The 22,271-nt window shown below is 44.6% G+C and overlaps 2 protein-coding genes across 3 annotated transcripts; one reads left to right on the top strand and one right to left on the bottom strand.

Moving 5' to 3' along the window:
- Positions 1–160: 160 nt before the first annotated feature.
- Positions 161–18,831, top strand: LOC311357508 (ELKS/Rab6-interacting/CAST family member 1-like). Of its 2 annotated transcripts, XM_084477478.1 has the most exons (21): positions 161–289; positions 1,227–1,966; positions 2,196–2,384; positions 4,970–5,261; positions 5,710–5,837; positions 5,985–6,059; positions 6,558–6,713; positions 6,828–6,995; positions 7,226–7,393; positions 7,511–7,648; positions 7,855–7,995; positions 8,416–8,556; positions 8,807–9,000; positions 9,335–9,346; positions 10,115–10,250; positions 11,418–11,549; positions 12,580–12,740; positions 13,297–13,444; positions 13,993–14,088; positions 15,850–16,035; positions 16,323–18,831. In XM_084477478.1, exons 2-21 carry the CDS (start codon positions 1,424–1,426, stop codon positions 16,458–16,460), a joined length of 3,342 nt encoding a protein of 1,113 aa, XP_084333604.1. In that variant the 5' UTR covers positions 161–289; positions 1,227–1,423; the 3' UTR covers positions 16,461–18,831. The 2 variants fall into 2 exon arrangements, with proteins under 2 accessions (XP_084333604.1, XP_084333605.1); XM_084477479.1 differs by lacking the exon at positions 9,335–9,346.
- Positions 18,832–18,846: 15 nt separating this feature from the next.
- On the bottom strand, positions 18,847–21,601 carry LOC311357519 (F-box/LRR-repeat protein 14). The gene has a single exon (XM_084477493.1). The coding sequence runs from the start codon at positions 21,018–21,020 to the stop codon at positions 19,824–19,826; it is 1,197 nt and encodes a 398-aa protein (XP_084333619.1). The 5' UTR covers positions 21,021–21,601; the 3' UTR covers positions 18,847–19,823.
- Between the last annotated feature and the right edge of the window lie 670 nt (positions 21,602–22,271).

The raw sequence follows: 22,271 nt of genomic DNA, 5'->3' as shown, positions 1-22,271 counted from the left end.
GTGGAAAAGAAATTATATTTATTTTCGGCGTGCGTGTTACAAATCTTGCGCGTGACAGCGCCCCTAAAATCCAAGCGTGGCGACGACTGTAGTGAACGCGCATCGCAGGCTTGACGTCACTGAAGCGCCTTGGCTCTCCAGAGCCGCTGGTACTGCTGGTAAAAGATGGGAAAATATGATAGCGATATAACGAATAACTAAGAGAAAATGACCGTTTGTGTACCTATTTTCCATTTGTCACACGATTCTATACAGACGCCGCCTTGACCTCTACAGGACAGACAAGAAGGTAGTTTTGACAGATTTTCTTACAGGCTATTGTGTTATCGAGAAAAATGTGATTCTGCCTGACCACAAAATTACGAGGAATGGCCACATACAGAAAAATAACTTATCGGGTGGAACCCGTCAGTTAATATTTTGTCAGTTTCATCGATCATTTCGCAATAAGCCATGTAAGTGGGTAGAATATAGTGAAACGCTATCTTAAATGGATGATTTAATCGGGAGGACAAATGGAAAAGGACTGGGTGTCTCCATGGCACAACCTGTGTACGTTACCATTACGGTGTTCCAGAAATGCAAGCGTTTGCACAATATCTATCATACAAGAAAATACATTTTCCGATGCAATTTTTTTAAGGAAAATGTGTCATGCAGTCTGTTTTATGTCCATGCTCTGACGAAATGGTAAGATAACGATTGTTTCTTCCACTGAGCGACTGTAATCCATAGTTTTTAATCCCCCTCAACACACATTCGTCCCCCGTACACTGCTGAAATGTTACGGATGCATTATGTGTCAACCATGTTTGTTGTATTTAAAAACGCATTTGACCCGTTCTAACCTAGGCCGTTGTATGGTAACATTAGCTGGATGTTAGCACTACTAGCTAGGCCACGAAGACGGTCACTGAAGTTAAATGCTCCATAACGTTTTCGTGGTATTTGGTCGAAATTCGCTATCCTTTTATCAAACATAACATAATTTAAAACAATTCGTTTTGGACGCCCTGGGAAATGGAAATCACATTTTCTCTGCAATGTATATTGGCAAGATATTGTAGTGATGAGACTAGAATTACACTATAGGTATCTCTGCGTTTTGAACTTGTGGTCGTATGATTTCAGTTCTCTTCTCTATCCATAGCATGTGCAACTACCCTACCACATTAAATGGCTAATGTCATTATTTTTCGTTTCTGATTTCTCTCTTACATTTACAGATTGGTGACATACGTTTGGATCACTGGAAGGCAGCTTTAGTTGGAAGACAAATTAGAACCGGTTGTCACTTGTTGAAATATAAAATATACGATTTTTGTTTAAGATTTTAACCAAACTATTTACGGAAACATCAGTCAAGCTTTAGATCTTCCATCTCCAAGATTGCTGAGAGTTCCATTCTTCTAGTTAGTAGAAGATGTATGGCAGTGCCCGCTCTGTTGGCAGGGGGGATGCCAACCACAGTGGTGGGAGAGATGGAGGTAGTAGCACTAACCAGGGATCTGGCCGTTCACCTCGCCTTCCTCGCTCCCCACGAATGGGCCACCGTCGCACCAACAGTACAGGTGGTAGTGGAGGCGGCCCTGGAGGTCCTGGAGGAAAGACCCTTTCCATGGAGAACATCCAATCCCTCAATGCGGCTTATGCCACTTCGGGACCAATGTACCTGAGTGACAATGAGGTTGGCATGACAGACCACGTCCCAAAGAGTGGCGGGACGATGACGACTATGGGGAGACAGAGGGTGACCTATGGCTCAAGGAGCAGCAACAGTGGAGGCGTGGCAGCCAGCACCCCCAATATTGCCACCTCGGTGCCCACAAATCCATTGCTGCCTGGTGGGATGATAAGTGGCGATGCACTTGCTTTTGGGGACCACCATATGGCCTCCACTGTTCCCCACTCTCTGAGACAGGCCAGGGATAACACCATACTGGACCTACAGGCCCAACTAAAGGAGGTAGGGTTTATCAGATTCCTACAAGATATTTTGAGCTTATAACAATTTGAGAGTCTGCTGCCTAGGGAAGATTTGAGGACTGGATTTTGCCCCTGTAGATGTTCATGATGAGCTTTTATTTTTCATTGGTAATTTAGCCTGTAAATACTCCTAGTCAGAATGGGAATTGGGTGGCTTTATGTCCAATTGGGTTGCTGTGTTTGTTCCTTACGTGTGCTACTCTTGTCAGGTACTGCGAGAGAACGAACTGCTGCTCAGAGAGGTTGAAATGAAGGAGAGCAAACTAAGCTCCTCCATGAATTCCATCAAAACCTTCTGGAGCCCCGAGCTGAAGAAGGAACGAGCTCTGCGGAAAGATGAGGTGTCCAAGATCTCTGTTTGGAAGGAACAATACCGCATCATTCAGGACGAAACACAGGTGTGTCTTGTGGCTCTACTTGTTCAATGTTCTAGCCGAGCCATTTTGAGGGTTCACGTTGAAGATCTCACATGAATTTATGCATATTCATGTATATTACAATGTATTCTTCTTGGAAATGAATCCATCCTGCCTTTTTTATGATTTGCTACAGAGTCGATAGTGATAATCTGAAGAGCAGCCAAGAAAGTAAAGTATACATACAAAAAAATAAACAGGATTAGCATTTGTGAAGCTATAAGCAGTTAGCTGTTTTGCTTGAAGATAATTATTGTATTATAACCATCATCATGTCACATAATGCAAAGGTTAGCTGCAGCATCATCTAGCTAACGTGTCACTACAAAATAATGCCTTATATGTTACAGGGTGAAAGTGTAATGCCTGCATTAGTTCATTATATTAGTTCCATATCGAGCAAAGCAAACTTACAGAAACATTTAAATGCAACATAATCCAAAAGCTGTGGGCATCTATTTGTCTTATGGATATAACATTGTTGAAAGGTGCCGCACTGGTGATATGATGAATTTTATATTTCAAAATGTCACTATTTCCCTGCCTTAATTTAGATGTATTCTTGTTTATACTGTTTACTGTAGTGGTAATGGGTAAGTCAGAGTGGTAAAAGATGGTTGGATCAGAAGTAATGACTTCTTAAGATAAGTCTAACTTGATTTGAGCACATTTAGTTGTATCTTAAGAATACTTTGACAAGCTTCCTAGCTTGGATTCTAACCACATTTTTGTGGTATGGAGTTCAATCCCTTTATTTCCTTGATTCCATGATCCCTTTATTTTAGTTATGTCCAAAGCAAAGCTTTGTCTATGTGAGATCTCCTTTGCAGCTAAAGGGGCTTATCTACTGTGACTGTGCTGGAGTGGACGGGACGGGCAAGCATGTATAATTAGCTGTTTGCCTGTGCTGATTAACACAATCACACTGCCGATTAATTCCCCTTAATGGCCGCCTAGTGCAAGGCTAATAATTGGGTACACTAATTTTAAAATGTTAGCTTTTACTTGCTAGACTTCTCCTCCCACACACACAGGAACACACAAATGCAACAGAACAGACGCAACCGAACTGCACACACAGTCATCTGGCTAATTACCCCTTCTGTGTGTGTGTGTGTGTGTGTGTGTGTGTGTGTGTGTGTGTGTGTGTGTGTGTGTGTGTGTGTGTGTGTGTGTGTGTGTGTGTGTGTGTGTGTGTGTGTGTGTGTGTGTGTGTGTGTGTGTGTTTTTGCTTTGCTTTCTTGTATTGGCTAGTGGCACTCACTTTCTGAACATCCCATGAAGACCTAAGTTCCCATCATTGTCTGGGATGAGAGCTAATACCAAACATGTCTCGTTCTGTTATGGCCGTCAAGTTTAATTTACTGCTGAAGCTGCAGGGCTGCTACTTGTCTAATTATCATCAGGGGATGCTCTCTAAATGCTTTCTGACGTAGCCAATGGTATGTTATGTCATTCTGACACCCTTAAGGGGAGGAATACACTAAGAGAGAAGACATTGTTTTGATCCATAGGTGCTCATGAGATGTCATTCAGACATCCTTGGTTCTATGTCTGTCCAACCCTTTACTTCTCTTGTGAGCATGGTCTAAATAATGGCTACATTGTATATTATGGTGGTAATAATGGATTTATATGGGGCTTCTCCTTTAATTAGCTGAAAACACCTCCCTCTTTCAGCAGGAAGAGTACATGAGAATATAATCAGCAGAGAATGTGTGTGTGTGTGTGTGTGTGTGTGTGTGTGTGTGTGTGTGTGTGTGTGTGTGTGTGTGTGTGTGTGTGTGTGTGTGTGTGTGTGTGTGTGTGTGTGTGTGTGTGTGTGTGTGTGTGTGTGTGCGCACGAGGTCATACTGGAGGATCAATGCATTCACGGCAGAGTCAGTGAGTCAACCTTTGTCATGGGGGGGGGAGGTGTATGTGAACACGAAGGGTTAGTGCGAAGAGGGAGACGACGAGAGAGGCATGCGTGATGGAGGGTGTGGATTAGTGAGGCAGATGGGACAGGGGGAAAGGAGGAGAAGAAGGAGATGATGGGAGAAGAGGAGGACGGGATTTGTCTAAGGAGGACGACGTGGGTGAAGCGGAGGCAGACACTGACTTCCCTCTTTGTTCATCTGAAAAGGCTCACAGCTGGATTTCACTACACAGCACAGCACAGTACAAGTCATTCTATCAACGCAGCACAGACAAGTGCCCGTGGCTCCGAATGCCACAAACGATGCAACACAACACAGGGCTGATTGTGTTTCACTGCCTGTGTTTCTTCGAAGCATGAAATATAAGACTGTCTACAAGGCATCCAAGATTAAGCCTTCACTAAATCCTTGTTGATAATGAGATGCTGATTTTTAGAGCAGTTGTAACCCAATATTCCACCTAGACCCCTTTACATGAGAGCCTGTTTCTTGGTTGGTCCTCTGTGACTCTTGTGCAATGGGGGTGTGATGCTGATGAATTTTCATTCCCCCAGCCAGCCGTAGGCAGCACTTTATTTCTGAACATTGTGGTATATTGATAAATGTTTTCCTCTCCTGATTCTTCTTCTTCTTGCACGTCGTCCTCAGCATCTCCAGATGACTGTGCAGGCTCTCCAGGATGAGCTGAGGGTCCAGCGGGATCTCAACCAGCTGCTCCAGCAGGACCCGGCCATCCACGGCCGGGACCTGGCCCTGGTGGCGGAGCCCACCGAGGAGAACTACCGCAGGCTGCACACCGAGCACGAGCGGCAGGCCAAAGAGCTCTTCCTGCTGAGGAAGACCCTGGAGGAGATGGAGCTGCGGATCGACACCCAGAAGCAGACCATGAGCGCCAGGGACGAGTCCATCAAGAAGCTCCTTGAAATGCTGCAGAGCAAAGGTGAGCCAAAGACGTAATGTGGCAGAAGGATTCTGAAGAACCAGACAATGGTAGCGTATCCCCATCAATTATTTTATTCTAAATGTTTATGCATCTTTTTTGCTTTTAGCTCAAACCTGTGTGAAGTGTGTGTGTGTGTATTAGAACATAGAGAAATGCAATAAACCCTCGCTAGATAACTAGCTAGCAAGGATAGATAGATAGATAGATAGATAGATAGATAGATATAGATCAGTCAATATTTGGTTGACTAATGTTTCAGTCTTCCAGATGGTCAAATACAGTGCAGTTGGTCTTGTCCACTTCTGTATGTTCCCTTCAGTTCATAAGCCTGTGGCTGTTATTTGTTCTGTTAACTGGTTGAATATATATAACTACCTGGCCACCTAACGAGCTAACTGAGGCGATGGATAACCTAGTGACTGTTCCACTGGGTGTAATGAAACAGGTCCATCGGCCAAAGTCTCAGAGGAGGACCAGGAGCGGACCAGGAGGCTGGCGGATGCAGAAATGCACAGACACCACCTAGAGAGTCTGCTGGAGCAGAGAGACCGAGAGATATGTGCCCTGAGAGAGGTAAGGACCACATCAACTCAGAGGGGGCAGCGATAATGGCTTTTGCTTGGCTTCCTGTGTCGCCTCTTTGTCGCGAGATCTCTTCTTTAATGTGGGCCGATTCCGTCACCGATCCCACCATATTCAACTGCTTCCATCTTTAACCAGGAGTTACACCGTCGGTACGAAGGGACTCCTGAGTCCACCAAAACCAAGGCCCTCCAGACGGTCATCGACATGAAGGTGAGATCAAAGAGCATGTGGACCTGGGTGGATCATACAGGACATTAGGGCAGGTCAACATGAAGGTCAGATCAAAGAGCATGTGGACCTGGGTGGATCATACAGGACATTAGGGCAGGTCAACATGAAGGTCAGATCAAAGAGCATGTGGACCTGGGTGGATCATACAGGACATTAGGGCAGGTCAACATACGAGGGGATGGGATTTGATCAATCATGTTTCGATTTCAACGCCCTACATCGCTGCTATTGGTAAAAATGTTATCCTTTAGAAAATTAAGCCTCTGTATACACATAGCACACATTAACTAATTCTGCAGGATGCCGTCTTTCTTTAGGGATTTAATGGTGCATACATTTTCAGATCAAGTTTCAGGACCCAAATTCAGTTTTTGAGATCCCAAACGTGCAAAACGCTCACATGTTGAACTTTGTTTTTTTTAATTTTTTTTATTTACCTGTGCTCCGGTTGAACCCGTCTACTGTGCGGCTCGTCAGGACGCTAAGCTGATCTCCATGGAGCGCAATCTGCGGGACATGGAGGAGGAGATGCTGATGCTGAAGTCCAACGGCTTGCTGAGTTGTGAGGAGAGGCAGGAGGAGATGAAGCAGATGGAGGTCTACCGCAGCCACACCAAGTTCATGAAGAACAAGGTCCGCCGCCGGGCTTACTTTGCTTAAAAGAAATGCAGCTCCATGCTCCGACCTTGCGGTGTGGGTTTGAATAAAAGATTTGACGTAGCACCTTCCTTGTTTGACCCTCTCCAGATGGAGCAGGTGAAGCAGGACCTGTCCAGGAAGGACACGGAGATGTTGGGCCTGCAGACCAAGCTGGAGACCCTCACCAATCAGTTCTCGGACAGCAAGCAGCACATCGAGGTTCTCAAGGAGTCGCTGACCGCCAAGGAGCAGAGGGCTGCAATCCTGCAGACAGAGGTGTGGCCTCTATCCATGCGCTCCCCAGTCCACTGCAATACCTCCATATTATAACTCTGTATTGTATCTTAGCACTCTTCAATGGAGAAAGACAGGGTGCAGAGTAGGGAGAAGCGGGGGGACTGGCATGTAGAAAAGGCTTCACTGTAAACACCCTCAAGCATGATCCAGCAGCATACGCGTTGTCCTGTGTGTGACTGTGGTACCTGGTTCTTGGGGCACTGGTCTAGGTGGACGCCCTCCGCCTACGTCTGGAGGAGAAGGAGGCCACGCTCAACAAGAAGACCAAGCAGATCCAGGAGACGTCCGAGGAGAAGGGCACCCTGAACGGGGAGATCCACGACCTCAAGGACATGCTGGAGGTTAAGGAGCGGAAGGTCAATGTCCTACAGAAGAAGGTGAGCGAGGCCCGTACATCTGTGTTGCCCACCAGAGAGGAAGGAAACGGCTCTGCACTGGACTGCAGAGGGGGGGAAGACTGGCTGACCCTGGTTCTGCTTGTCTGCCGCCCATAGATTGAGAACCTGCAGGAGCAGCTTCGGGACAAGGAGAAGCAGATGGGCAGCCTGAAGGAGAGGGTCAAGTCTCTGCAGGCGGACACCTCCAACACGGACACCGCCCTCACCACGTTGGAGGAATCCCTCGCTGAGAAGGTGCATGTTTGGGGGAAATGTATTGATAAAGATGTTTGGCTTTTCGCCAGTGCAATACATAGCATTGTCTTGTGGCCATCCACTCAACAATTTGGGGTTTGATCTGAAATAAAAATAGTTGTGTGTGTGTGTGTGTGTGTGTGTGTGTGTGTGTGTGTGTGTGTAATTTGAATATACTTAATAATGGCCTTCCCCTCCATCACTAGGAGCGTATCATCGAGCGGCTGAAGGAGCAAAGGGACCGGGACGACCGGGAGAAAGGCGAGGAGCTGGACTGCAACAAGAAGGAGCTGAAGGAGTTGAAGGAAAGGGTGAGCGTGCTCCAAGGAGACCTGTCAGACAGAGAGGTGAGAGATGACACACATGCACGAACGCACGCACACGCGTACTCACTCGCACGCACGCATGCATGCACGCACACACAGGAACACACGGACACACTTGCCTGAACACACTCACACACAAACCCACTCACACACATACTCGCTGTCTATTTATACAGTTTGTGTCAGACACAGTCTGTATGCTTTTGTTCAGATTGCCCGTAATGTACGTGATGTGTATTTTAATAACTTTATTGATGCCATGTTAATCATTAATGCATTTTAAGTAACTGTACCGATGAAAGAGAATTGACTGTTGACTCATGTGAAATGATGTTATTGATGCTTTTTTAAACCTGGTTAAGGACTCAATTTAATGACTTGGCCGTTTGCTGTGTCTTGACATGGCTGTGATGCTCGTTAAATGACATGAATACTGTGCAGACCTCTCTGCTGGACCTGAAGGAACATGCCTCATCACTGGCCTCCTCTGGGCTGAAGAAGGATTCCAAGCTGAAGAGTCTAGAGATCAATCTGGAGCAGAAGAAGGAGGAATGTCATAAACTGGAGAGCCAGTTTAAGAGGGTGAGACCCCAGCATCTGTCTGTGATGAATGAATGATTGAAAGCTGAAACCATATTTAGCTTGTTGCTCAACTCAAACCGTGTGGCACAGTTGGTGCGATTGGCACACTGGACGTACCGAGGGCTATAATCAGAACAGGCGCAGCTCACCTGGTAGTGGTAAAAAGCAGGTCTGGCCTCGTGTCACTAGATTGGTTGACTGCCCAGCCCCTGCTGGTGGACTTAAATGGGTCCTGCTGGTCCTCCACCAGGCCAAGAACGCTGCCCTGGAGGCCCTGGCCAACACGGAGCTGGCCGAGCGCATAGCCTCCCTGGAAGAGGAAGTGGCCCGCCACAAGGAGGACTCAGGGAAGGCCCAGGCCGAGGTGGACCGCCTGCTGGACATCCTGAGGGAGATGGAGAATGAGAAGAACGACAAGGACAAGAAGATCAATGAGCTGGAGAGGTGAGTGGAGCTGGGAAATACGTGAATCGATGTTATAACTTCTGTCTAGGTTTTTCCTGATACTTTGTCAGTGTCATTTTGTGTACATTCAAAATAAATATTTAAAAAAAATAGACGTTATACGCCATGATTGGGGGTTTTGTTTTGCTGAATGTAAAAAAATATGAAGATTCAATTTAGTATGTTTACATTGTGAGTGTGGGAGGAGCTTCTTGAGGGAGCTCCACAAACGGTAGGATGATGCCTTCTCTCCTCTCTCTCTGGTGTCTCACTCTGTTTCTCTTTGTCATTCCTTCCTTCTCATTTTTCACTGGACATGCTTTCATCTTCCCAGTCTGGCCTCCAGGTTAGTAATTCACATCTGTTTCTCCTTCTCTTCACCTTTTTTGAGAGGAATGCTCTTGCTCTCTCACTCTTTGCCCAGCTATTTTCTCTCCTTCTGTATCCCCACTGGGGGCCTCATACTTGTCGTCACACACACAGCTTGACCTCCATGTAACTCTCTTTGATGTCTGACTTTTAAAGGGGTCAGTCGCCTCCTTCTCATCTACCTTTCCAGTTTCACGATCAGTTTAAGTTTTTAGTTTAGTTTTTAGCTTGTTTCCTTCAAAACCTTATTTTTTATGTGTAATAATTGTGTGTTGATTACTATTTTCTACAGGCAGAATGCAGAAAAACCCTGCCCTCTTTAGCACTTTTATCGCTGTCTCTTAAGACATCAGGGATTTAGGACCCAGCTAGGATGAGACAACATTCCTAACCCCGAACCATATATCACAGTGGCTGCAACCATGTTTTAGAAAGCTGTTAGCGTTTAGAAAGCTAACGGCTTTCTAAAAGTGATGTTTATGGCCCTTGCAGGGAATGAAGACATCTGAATCTATAACTACTTGCTATTATTGAGCTGATTAAACTAAACAGCTTTCTGCTCACTACACACAGCGTTAGCAGGACTGCAGATACAGCAACTATGCATAGGGATCAAATCCTATTATTGGTGAGGGTGAAAAGATTACAAACCTGGGAAAAGGAGAGGCACGCCCACCATGTACCCAACTCTGGGCGCACGCCTCTTAATGTGTGTGTGCGTGTGTGACATGTGGTGTGGCTGCAGGCAGATGAAAGACCAGTCCAAGAAAGTGGCGTCGCTGAAACACAAGGAGCAGGTGGAGAAGAGCCGCAACGCTCGGCTGATGGAGGAGGCGCGCAAGAGAGAGGACAACATGTCGGAGAGCTCACAACAGGTCAAGGTAGAAGAGTACTGCTGGAATGCTGTGACCAATGTCCTTAACATGGGTCTTAACAATGTTACGTTCTTGGTCACACTTTCTGAGTTGTTGTTTCACGATACTCTCTTTTGTACTACCTCTCTAAATATAATGGGGGCAGGGCCTTGACTGCCTTCCACTAAACCCTTCCATGCACTCTATATTCTAACAGAAAGAAATAAAAGACTAATGCAGATGGAACCATCACTGTATGTTCAGTTGGTTAAAAAGGTGTTTTATAAAACAACATGGAGTGGGCTGCCTTCGTGCTCCTAGGAAAACCCCACCCTCTGAGTTTGTCAATACCAAGTACGCAAACTTCGGACTCGAGGACTTGGAAGTACGAACTTTGCAAGTCCGGACTTCCAAGTACAAACTTCCGAAGACGGGAGTATGCACCTGCAATTGGAACAGCAGTGGACTCGATGTCGTCACCACCTCAGCTCTGTTAACTGCTATACGGCCTCATGTAGGCATATACTACAGACCAATATAAACAAATTATATAAAACAAAACCCCAGCCTCCCTCTTTCATTTTAAAATAGTATGTAAATATTTTGAATGAATATAAATGAAAAGATATGCGTGTCGTGTGTATAAGCTATACACACAACTTTTTATATGTAGGGTACAGATGCGCATGCCTATATAGTTGGAGAATAGGCTGTTGATATAAGAATTACGAACGGCAGAGAAATTACGCACACGCACGCGCATACACGCACGCACGATCGGCTGGATCTGACCGGGATTGCCGTTGCGATGGGTTTCCAATGTAATAATGAATAGGCCTACATTTTTGGTATATTTTTTAAATGTTCCTATATAGCCTATTACTATAGCTTACATACATATTTTAAAACATGGGAATGCAAAATGCATTCTGGGATATTTCATGGTCCCAAGTCCACACAAGTCACCTCTGATGCATCCTCGATGGAACAGCCAGTTTAAGAAAGCATTGAGAACACTTCCGGGTTTCACGACTGTACTTGACTTGATGCGAACTTTGAATTGGAACAGTACTCGGACTGATGACGTTTCATGAGAATGCAAGTATACAAGTACAGACAAGAACGCAAATTGAGAAACGGCTTGAGTCTTTGCCCTTGTGTCGTGACCCCCCCCCCCCCCCCCCCCTGTTGCAGGACTCTCTGCGACACAAGGCAGAGCGCATTGAGGAGCTAGAGGAGGCGCTGAGGGAGAGTGTACAGATCACGGCGGAGAGGGAGATGGTGCTGGCCCAGGAGGAGTCCGCCCGCTCTCTGCAGGATAAGAGGGTACATGCGCGCACACAGACCTCCACGCACGCGCGCACACATGCACGCACATACACGTCTTTGACATTTTTACTAGCATAAACACTGCTCTATATGCACTCTTACTGCTAAAAAAACAACAACTTGGATGTAAATGTTTTGGAGTTTTTCCCCCCCCCCTGGTTTGGTTGGTCATTGTGCTATCATCTGTTCCCTTTTTTTTCTTCTTCTTTTTCTTCCTTGCTTACGTTTTCCTCTGTTCTTAATTTTCTGTTGTTGTGTCTTGGCCTCTCATTTTCTCTCTGTTCTCTCTCTGTTAAACATTGCCTGTCAGATGCACTCATTCAAACCAATGCATGAGTCTCACCTCACCCACTTACAGTGGTCCAAGGTATGAACCCAGGCCCCGCCTACGTCAATCTATGTGACCCCCGGCCGTGCTAGTGATCAACACCCCTATACTGTATGGATCACCTCATTAGTGATCGCCTATGTTGTATTTACCTAGTCTATAGTTATCACCTATGCTGTATTTACCAACTGGTTATTTATCAACTATGCTTTATTTACCAACTCATTAGTGATCAGCTATAATGCTGGATTTACCACTTTGTTGGTAACAGCAAAACTGTATTTACCATCTTGTTAGTGATTTACTGTACTATATTTACCACCTTGTGTATGTGTGATCAACTATGCTGTGTTTACCACTTTGTCAGTGATCAACACCCCTATACTGTTCTCAGCACCTTGTTAGTGATCAAGAATACTGCATCAACTACATTTTTTACCTGGTTAATGATCAACACTATACTGTATTTACAACCCTGTTACTTCAACTATACGGTGTGTATGTACCACCCCGTTCGTGATCAACACACCTAATGTGAGGTGTTTGATTCACCTTGCAAAAAGTTTTATTCCATTAAAAGTGAACGGTGGAGGGAACCCTCTTCCCTCTCAAACCGTGTCACTTCTCCTCCCACTTCATCAGAGACACAAGATCCACGATCTACTGAAACGAGGACCTCTATTTTTGTGTGTGTCCCAGATGGAGGAGCTTCTGGGGGCTATGGATAAGGTGAAACATGAGCTGGAGTCCATGAGGGCCAAGCTGGCCTCCACCCAGCAGTCCCTGTGTGAGAAGGAGTCTCACTTGACCACCCTACGAGCAGAGCGCAGGAAACACCTGGAGGAGGTGCTGGAGATGAAGTGAGGAGCCCCTGCACACAAACACATGCACTGCGGCGGTCCGGCCAGGTTAAAGACATGTTAAAGGTGACATGTTATACCACCAGGTGTGAGTGTGATTAGCCGTTACAAGCCGTTTTGAAAAATCTGCCTCTTCTGTCATCACAAGTGGGCGTGTCCACCTAGATGTACGCTGGATAGATCAGTCTACCAGCGGACCCAGTGGACTGTAGCAAACGTTGCTCATCTATCCGTTATACATCTAGGTGGACACGCCCACTTGTGATGTCAGAAGAGGAAGATTTTCAAAAGGGCTTTTAACAGCTTATCACACTCACACCTGGTGGTATAATATGTCACCTTTCAAATAGAAAAAACACAGCCACGCAGGCCTGAAGTCAGAACGAACATACCGTTGATTATTAATGTTTCACCTGCATATTATAAAATGTCAGCCACTTATGGCCCTCCCCCATGGACTGGGAGATTGATTGCCATCAATAATAAATGCTTGGTGAGGCCGGTTACCAGTGTGTGGGTTTAAATGCGATCTCGGTTCAATGCTCCACCCCGACAGACAGGAGGCGCTGTTGGCTGCCATTAGCGAGAAGGACGCAAACATTGCGCTGCTGGAGCTGTCCTCCTCCAAGAAGAAGAAGACTCAGGACGAGGTGGCGCTGCTGAAGAGGGAGAAGGACCGGCTGGTGCAGCAGCTCAAACAGCAGGTAGGCAGCCATGCTGTCTCCTGTAGCTCCACAAAAAAGACCTCACAGCCCATTGATTGCACTGCAGATCAGTTTGCGGCGTCGTAGCCGAGTGGCGTGGTCGAAAGCTCTGATTGGGTGGTGTGGCTTGAGAGGGTCGACGATCCCTGATGATCCCCGTCTTTGACGTCCCGCAACGTTTTATGTTTTATTCATTGTGGGTCTTGTAGTGTGAACACAATGAGGGGATTTGTCACACCGGCCAATGAGCAGTCGGCATCAGTCTGTGACGTAAACAACGTCGACGTTATTGTGATCTCAGCAGCTGTAACTGAAAACAAAAGCTTCTTTGTGCAACTCTGAAGAAGAGAAAGATTAGAAAACAACAGTTAATCCATTTTGTATTCACCGCTGTAGAAAATGGTTAAACTTCTAGTTTCTTTAGCTTTCTTTCAGGAGCAAAGGAGAAGCGTTAATCTTGACAGAATACAATTTTTGATTCCTGCAATTCCTGGGCATTCACCCTTCCCCTCTTTCTATCTGTTCTTCTGTTCCTCTATCCCCTACAGACTCAGAATCGAATGAAGCTTATGGCAGATAACTATGACGATGACCATCTGAAGACGGCCCCTGATCAGACCAATCACAAACCTTCTCCTGATCAGGTACATCAGCTTCCTACCAATATCCTTCCCTCAACCCCTTTACTGCTTCAATGTTACAACTTGTTTCCATTCGCTGAAGAGACAAAGGAGCATGTTGTATTGTATTGCTTGAATTTATCAACATCATTTAGAAGAAGTTTAGGCTTTATTAATCAATTCTGATATAAGGTTCTACTCTAGCAGGGAAGGAAATACATGACATTTTTATGATCTTTCGATTTATTTTTTATTTTTTATAGATTTATATTGTTAGATGACTTTTTAAACACTGAGGGGTTCCTTGAAGTTTCAGTGAACCCAAATTTGCATTTTTCTGATCGTTAACATAGTATCAATGCCGTTTCCTCACCATTACTAAAGAAATACCATAATCTACAATAAAAAATACAAACCAGTTTGTGAACGTTCCACTCCCAGAATCTGGTTTTGTTGTTTTTGTGACGTGAAGTGGTTTGTGACGCCTACACCGAGATGGTACCACAGTGGATGTGTGGAGCTCCGTCTGGCCAGCGGTTAATGTTGATCGCTGCATTTGAGGAAGTCAGTTTCTCGGGACACTTATAGTATATCGCCACAGAATGTGGTTCTTATAAAACATCGCTCATTATAGTGTGGGTCCCAAACGGGCGATAACAACCCCCCCCCCCCCCCCCCCCCTCATTTCTTGAATTCTCAGCCCAAAACACATTTTGGAAATCTGTTCAAATTTGAGCTGACACATGGGCTTCACTAACCCTTTAACCAAAACAGGTTTTTTGTTATTAAAAATGTGGTTTGGGTTTGTTATGGTTGTAGGTTGGAGTTAAAATGTTCTTGATTGTCCTCTACTCTACATGCACTAACAAAGTGTTCCTCCCCACTGCTGCGAATGGCTTAACCTGTTATTAACAGGATGATGAGGAGGGCATATGGGCATAGCCAACCCTGTGCCCCCTCCCTCCCTCTCTCTCTCAGCCATTTTGTTCAGGGTGAGAACCAACCTCCAGACACTCTCGTCAAGTCTCTCTTCATCAGTGTCTGTGGCATGTTTGCTCATCTTCCTGTCACTCATTCATTTTGCACTCATTTCCACTTTCTTTCTTTGATGTCGTGACCTTGTGGCGTCTTGTCTTTTCTTTCGTTATGGACATTGATCGTGAAATTGACATATTTTGGTGTGATTCTACAGTGACTCAGCCTTTCTCGTTGAGCAAATCTCACCTCACTCATTTACGCAAACTCACTTCTTGATCTCTATGCAAAACACTTCTTGCCCTCATTAAGACCTTACTTACAAGAGAGGGATGGTTTGCACACGGCTGCACAAAGTGGATGACAGAACTATTATTATCATTGTTCTCCACAACTCCCTCGTGACGCATGACCACCCTGGCAGCCATTTTATAAACATGATGAGCCACTTTGATCCCACGTGCAAACCTTCTGCTTATACACTGTTTGGCGTTCCCAAGGGCTTCGACAATAGGGCAGGACTGATGAGGTTTGTCTCCTTCCGAGAGGCTGTTTGCATGCTGTGCTGTCAATTCTCTCATTGTGTTCCTTTCATTCGTTAAATCCATTTCAGTCATGCAGTTATGTTTTGTTGATTTATACATTGACCCCATTACAAATGACGGGACTAAAAACAAGGCCAACGTCTCATCTCTATGCCCCTACGACGGCCCTTCCACCTGATGTTCCTTCTTCATGCCTTGTTAATGTGTGTTTTTTGCCCCTCATCCTCTCTCGCTCTCTCGCTTTTTCTCTCTCTCTACCGGCCAGATGATCCCCCCTCTGTTAGCCCTCGCCCAGAACCGCAGTAAACTCAAGCTCTACATCGCCCACCTGACCGACCTCTGCCATGACCGCGACCCCAGCATCCTCAGCCAGCTCACCCCACCCTCCCACTATCACCATGCCGACCCCCCAGCATGGGAGGAGGAGCTGAAGAAGATGACCCTCGACCAGGTACAGCTCGCCACAGGCAGCTTCACAAAGCCTTCTGAGGTTCTATTGATGTGTACCCCCAGATCCACACTCTTATCTCGTACCTGGATCTTTATTTGAACCTAATGCATTAACTGATCACCTAATCACTAAATATGTAACGGAAAACTGATATTCGTTTCCCGTTTTCCCTCGTCGCCACACACCTGGCACACCCATTCTTAACCTTCCTAACCTTTAACCCAAGCTACTACCATTTAAAATGTCATCCACCAGTCCACCCTCTGACCTGTAATTCTCTCCCCCAGCTGGAGGGGGAGCTGGAGGTTTGCGAGAGGGAGAGCGGGGAGCTCCAGGAGTACGCCAACGTGGTTCTGCAGCAGATCGCCGACTACTGTCCTGATATCCTGGAGCAGGTCGTCAACGCACTCGAAGAGTCGTGCTGACCTCTTGACCCCGATCCCTGCCCGTCTCCTTCAGGCTTCAGATAAACCCGTGAGCTCAGTCCCTAACACAGCTGTAGTTGACGAGGCCGTCCCTTGTCCACCGAGGCCTGGTGTGGGGTGGGAAGCGATGATCATCCAAAAGCCTGGACATGTCTTTCCTCTCCCGGGGCTCTTGAGTGTTTCTGATTATTATCTACATTTAGGTGAAGAACTTGGAGGCTAATCTGGGTTCTGGGTTTCCGTCTTCATACACCTCGCCTCCACTGTTCCTCTCGGGATGATGGATGATGGCATTAATGTTGAGCACAATTAGTTTTGAGGCATGTGGTGTTGTCCAGTCACTCTTTGAGTCAGTATGTGTGTTCCAGTGTGGAGTAGATAACGGAAAACGTTAGGGCCTAAGGGAGACCTCTGGGGCCTAAGGGAGACCTCTGGGGCCTAAGGGAGACCTCTAGATCTTAAGATAAGGGAAGATCTGGGCTGATTCTTGGTGGAATGTTGATGCTTGAGGCTTTTGTATTTAATAATTTTTAATAGGTCATTTCATTTATTTTCCTGTGTTCCTAAAGTATTACACAGGAAGCAGTGGCTGTTCATCTTAATTTATACCATCCGTCGAGACTAGCCAGAAGTCAAGATATTCTTAGATGATCATTTAAACACTGAAACACACAAATCTATGCTTTAAACCAAAAACAAGTATGTTTTCCAAATGTTCCCTTGTGATATTTGGATCTTGTTCTTGCCAGAATTATATTTAAGTTAACTGGAGTTTTGGGTTTGGGCTCAGTTAAAAGCAACACTACAGATCAGGGGCGTGTTGGGACAGCAGTTTGGCCACTGTAGCCCCCTCTCTCTGCACGCCCATGCTACAGAACACATGAAGCCCAAACTAGATTTAAAAGAGGGAAGAAAAAAATCAGAGCGAGGCTGTAGCTCTGCACTAAATGTCACTAAATAAAGATTTTACTCCAGAAGTTTTTGCACACAATGTCCATGTGTTTTATGAGGTATGCAACGTTGTTGAGTCCCAGTGGCCTTGGAGCATGCACAGTGATCTGTTGTGGACCTAATGCAGGGATGTGTAGTCCTCTGTACCAGCGGTGCTAAGGCGTGATGGAAGAGTACGATTTCCATCCAACCTAGTAACCATTTGACCACAATTCCTAAAGTGTTTTTTGTATCGACCCCACTTAAAAGCCCTAGTTTTGTGTTTTTATTTGAATTTGCGAAAAGGAGAGGGATGTTGTTCCTGTTATTGTTTTTCTCCCTAATCATGTGTAAGTTCCAGTTGGGGTTCTTTCTTGTATTTCCAGAAAAATGGTTGACCTTATTACCACCAGGGATTCGTACTGTTTAATCTTCAGGGCTCATGTTTTGATTGTGCTTTGGCATTTACAGCTCATGTAAGTCCGTTTTTGGCAGATTTTGAATTTTTAGATCAGTTTGTAAATAACTTGATAATTAACACGTTAAGTGACTGGATATAGATGATTTAGTGGAAGATTTGCATTTTAAAAAAATATGACAAGTTAAAAGCGGTGCAGTTGTCTTTTTTTGTTTGTATAATTTTGTCTTCAAGACAGAATGTGTGTGACAGTACTGCCATAAATTGCAGAAGTCATGATCTATAGATATACATATATAAAAATGTTAACCATATGAATATGCATTGAATGTTTGCACAGAATCCTGAGGAGTGAGTTGCTCTCAATAAAATGGCTGTCAAGTGTCGAGAAAATGTGTCAAAATACAACCTTTTGTGTCAATACGTGAACTGCAGATGTTTCGAATCGTGATTATGTGATGGAAAAGTAGTTTTCTTGCATTATCCTCTTTAAGTTATACATTTCCCCATACAATATATTTTGTTTGTTCATATTCCAATCTTTTTCCTGACCCTATAAGTGTTTGTTATATTTGAGAAGGCTGTACAAAAATAAGTGTCTATTATGGCCTGTCTGTTAGTAATGGAGGCTGTGTAACAGATATTGTGTCTGAAAGCTGAGATGCATATTGGTCCAAGTTCTAAATGTATTGAAAGATGTACAAGTTTAATGTTTCATAATCCATAAGGCAACAGGAATTGAACCAACCACATTTCCGGTCTGGCCAAAGTTTGTCAGCCGTGTTAGATTTAACCTTCATTACACGCCTTCAAAAATAATAACACTTCATTTTGTTTGGCCATCGTTTTCCTGCCCGAGCCTTAACTGTTGCCTCATGGTCATGTAGTTTTGTCTGCGTTTGTAAGAGAAATGTACTGCCTTCTGTTTGTGTTATGAAATCAAACCATGTAAAAAGAAAGCTAAACAGACATGTTTGAGTATTTTCATTTTGTATGTATGTAAATAAATATATCTTATCAGTCTTGGAATTTTCATTTTTCTTTTGCAATTGTAAATCATGGGATAATCTTAGATTGCACAGTAACACATTCCAGTAAATGGCTCTTTTGGGGGCAAATCCTCTTACTACACAAGGTTAACTGTTCCAGAACCTGTTCCTGACTAAAGAAACCCCAACCTGCTAATTGAAACATAACTCACTTTATTCATAAATATTACTACAGTAGGAATATAAAAACGTTAAATTACTGTTTTTAATCATACTTTTTATGGTATAGTGGAAGCTCCTTAGGAGGAAAAGGACTGGTGCGTTGAGATATTGCATATTAGATTGCCAGCTGTTCCTGGTAAGCATGTCCGCTCTGCACAATACGACTGTTAAAAGTAACATTTAAAAATATCTGATATCTGGCATTCCGCAGGAATACAAAACTGCGCTAAACATTCTATAATAAAATTAAAGAAATAAATGAAAAATACAATCAAATCACTTCAATTTGAAGTACAATTTTCTGGACAACAGTCATTCGTTACAAAAAAATATGTTTTACATAAGGAAAAATACATCGGCCACAGAAGGCATTTTCTATCAAAAATGTTCTTCCACACAAGGTAGTCCTGTCTTATTTCTCTCCAAATAATGAAAGTGTTTGTTTACGCATTATTGTACGCAGTATAAAACAAAGGAATAGGACAAATAAAATGCGATGTCTTGTTTTAATTTCAATTTTAGTAGGCACTCCTGTTTCTTAAATGAGTGTGAGGTAGCTAGCTATTAAGAACTTAACGTAGGCCCGAGTTATAGACTGCTAAGACAGTGGACTGGAATGAAACCCTAACAAAACAAGGAGACGTCGCAGATGACCTGCTCTTTTCCAGTGATTAATGATGGTAACCTCTGCGTTTTAACCCAAACATGACAGTAACCGCCGTACAATATATCTCCGCAGTATAAAACAATGCTCAAACTGAAAGAGACCGCCCCCCAACCCCCAAGAAAATCACAACAAACGTGTTATTCTGTCATCTGCCATAGTCCCAGGTTTAACACTTTAAGGCACGGGAGCTGCGTTATCCTCTCCAGCCCTCTCTTGGTGATCTTTGTACACCCATACAGGTCAATCCCCGTCAACTGGGTCAGGTGGTCAGCTATCAGCTCCAGACCTTTGTCCGTGATCCTCACACACTGTCCGATGTTTAGAGTCCTCAGCTCGTGCATCTGGCGGACCATCCGGTTGATGCCATCGTCGCTGATGTGACAAGAGCACAGGGAAAGGGACTTGAGCTGGTAGAGTCCCTGGGCAATGTAAGCAAGGCTCTGGTCACCTATCTTGTCGCAGAACGATACATCCAGACCAGAAAGCTTGAGAGACCCCATCGCCAGATGCATCACTCCTGTGTCGCTGATGTTGTCACAGGACCGCAGGTTCAGACTGCACAAGTGGGTCATGTTGGAGAGATGGATCATCCCCGCGTCTGAAATACCTCCGCAGAAGCTGAGATTAAGCACTCTTAGCTTGTTTAGGCCCTTCGAGACGTGCTTGAGCGACAAATCTGTCAACTTCTGGCAGTCCTGGAGAGTCAACTTCTCCAAAGATAAGCAGCCCTCTGCAGCGCTCCGAGTCATGCCGGACAGATGTCCGATGCCCACATCCGACACATGCCTGCAACTGCGAAGGTTAAGGCTTTTAAGTCCGTGGAGGCCCCAGGCAATAAGCAACAGCCCTGTGTTGGTGATATTGCTGCATCCACCTAGTTCAAGCACCTCCAAGTTCTTTAGATACTGAGCTATTCTGCCCAGGCTAGAGTCCGTTATCTGTTTGCAAAGACTCAAGTTGAGCACTCGCAGGGATGGAATATCCTGTACAAAAGCATGTCCCAGTCCGTTGTCCGTGAGGTTGAAGCACCCACACAAGTTAAGGCTTTCGATTTGCGGCATCCCCTGAATCACGTAGCTAAGACTTCGTCTCAGACTGAGGATCTGGACCTTCTTGATTCCCCGGGTCTGGAGGCTGGGGAACAGGGACGGGTTGGCTCTGCGGAGATGGAGCTTGGCTTCGACTCCCCTCCACACAGACTTGTGATACGATGCGTCTCTCCAGGCCGCGCAAACTTGGGCCACTCGTCCTTTGTCCTTAACTTCAAGATAGCTGAAGATAATTGCCAATATCTCCGGAAAAAGGCATGATATATGCGTCTCCATTTCAAACATGATTATGGACACGGCGGCTCTGTTCACAGCAGTAGTTTGTTAGTGGCCGTAATTTAGGGTTAGCTTGCCTAAACTGTCGGTTGGCCAACACAGGTTAAGTTGCTAACGTTAGCTAGCACACAAACAAGCCAACTAGCAACTACTTGTTTGTAACATTAGCTCGTTAGCTAGACGGACTAACGACCACACTAAACCAAAGGGCCCCGCTGTAACATCGTTTGCCTCGAAGCTTGGTGAATATAGATGTGAATAAACGACGTTTGAGAAACTGTCTAAAAGATGAAATACGGATAAGTCAAACGTAGTTAAAATAAACGCTCGCAAGCGTGCTAACTAGGCTAATAGCATTATCGGCTAACTATAGCCTAGCCTAGCCTTCAGCTAACCAAACTTGTAAATCGTTGAAAGCGTCACAACCTCATCCAAGCAAACGCAGATCCACTTATAAACGCAAAAGTCACCGATGTTGTATTAAAGAGGTGTAAAATGTCCGCACCGTTTCTTCTTTCTATAATCAGAGATAAAATAGGTAACTGCGATCATTTTGAATTCAGCGAGTTACAAAAGGAACTATCGCGGCCCCGGCCATTTTTCAGCAGTACCCGTGGATCCACAGTACACACCGCAGTGCCCGAGTTGAATTCAGCTGAACCGAGCCAACCAATGGCAGACGGGTCTCGGGGGTTGGCTGCCCCCTAGTGGACATGAAGGGTTCTGGAAAAGTGGCGTATACAATCTTAATCTCAACCCATATCTGAATTGAATGGTTAGCTCCTAAATTCTTTGAATTATTGCCACAATCATAATAATAATAATAATAATAATAATAATAATAACAATAATAATAATAATAATAATAATAATAATACTCATACTAATAATAATTATTATATTGGCATATTTAGATTAGAATCCACATCACCACTATCAAATGCTTCACAAAAGTGTATTTTCTTTTGTCGAATTTCTTCGTATGTCCGCGGCCTGTTTTGACTCTCATTCACTTGCATTGAGCTAAGTTAAAAATGCGTTCAGAACGCGGCTTAATCGCGCAGGTATCGGAAATACTTCAGTCTAAATAATGCTTTAATGCTATTTAATTTAATTTAAAGCCTATCATTATTGTTGTTTTTTAATTGTAATAACCATTAGCTTAGTTTGTCTTGCGATGTTTAATACGTAGGCCTATAATGTATAAATGTATGTAAAGTAACCCTAACCCTGGATAGTGTAGTAGCTGGTTGGTCATCA

Source organism: Micromesistius poutassou, assembly GCF_964030765.1.
Source record: "Micromesistius poutassou genome assembly, chromosome: 13".
In the NCBI taxonomy this organism is placed as follows: Eukaryota; Metazoa; Chordata; class Actinopteri; order Gadiformes; family Gadidae; genus Micromesistius; species Micromesistius poutassou.
This window is presented reverse-complemented; position numbering and strand designations above follow the sequence as displayed.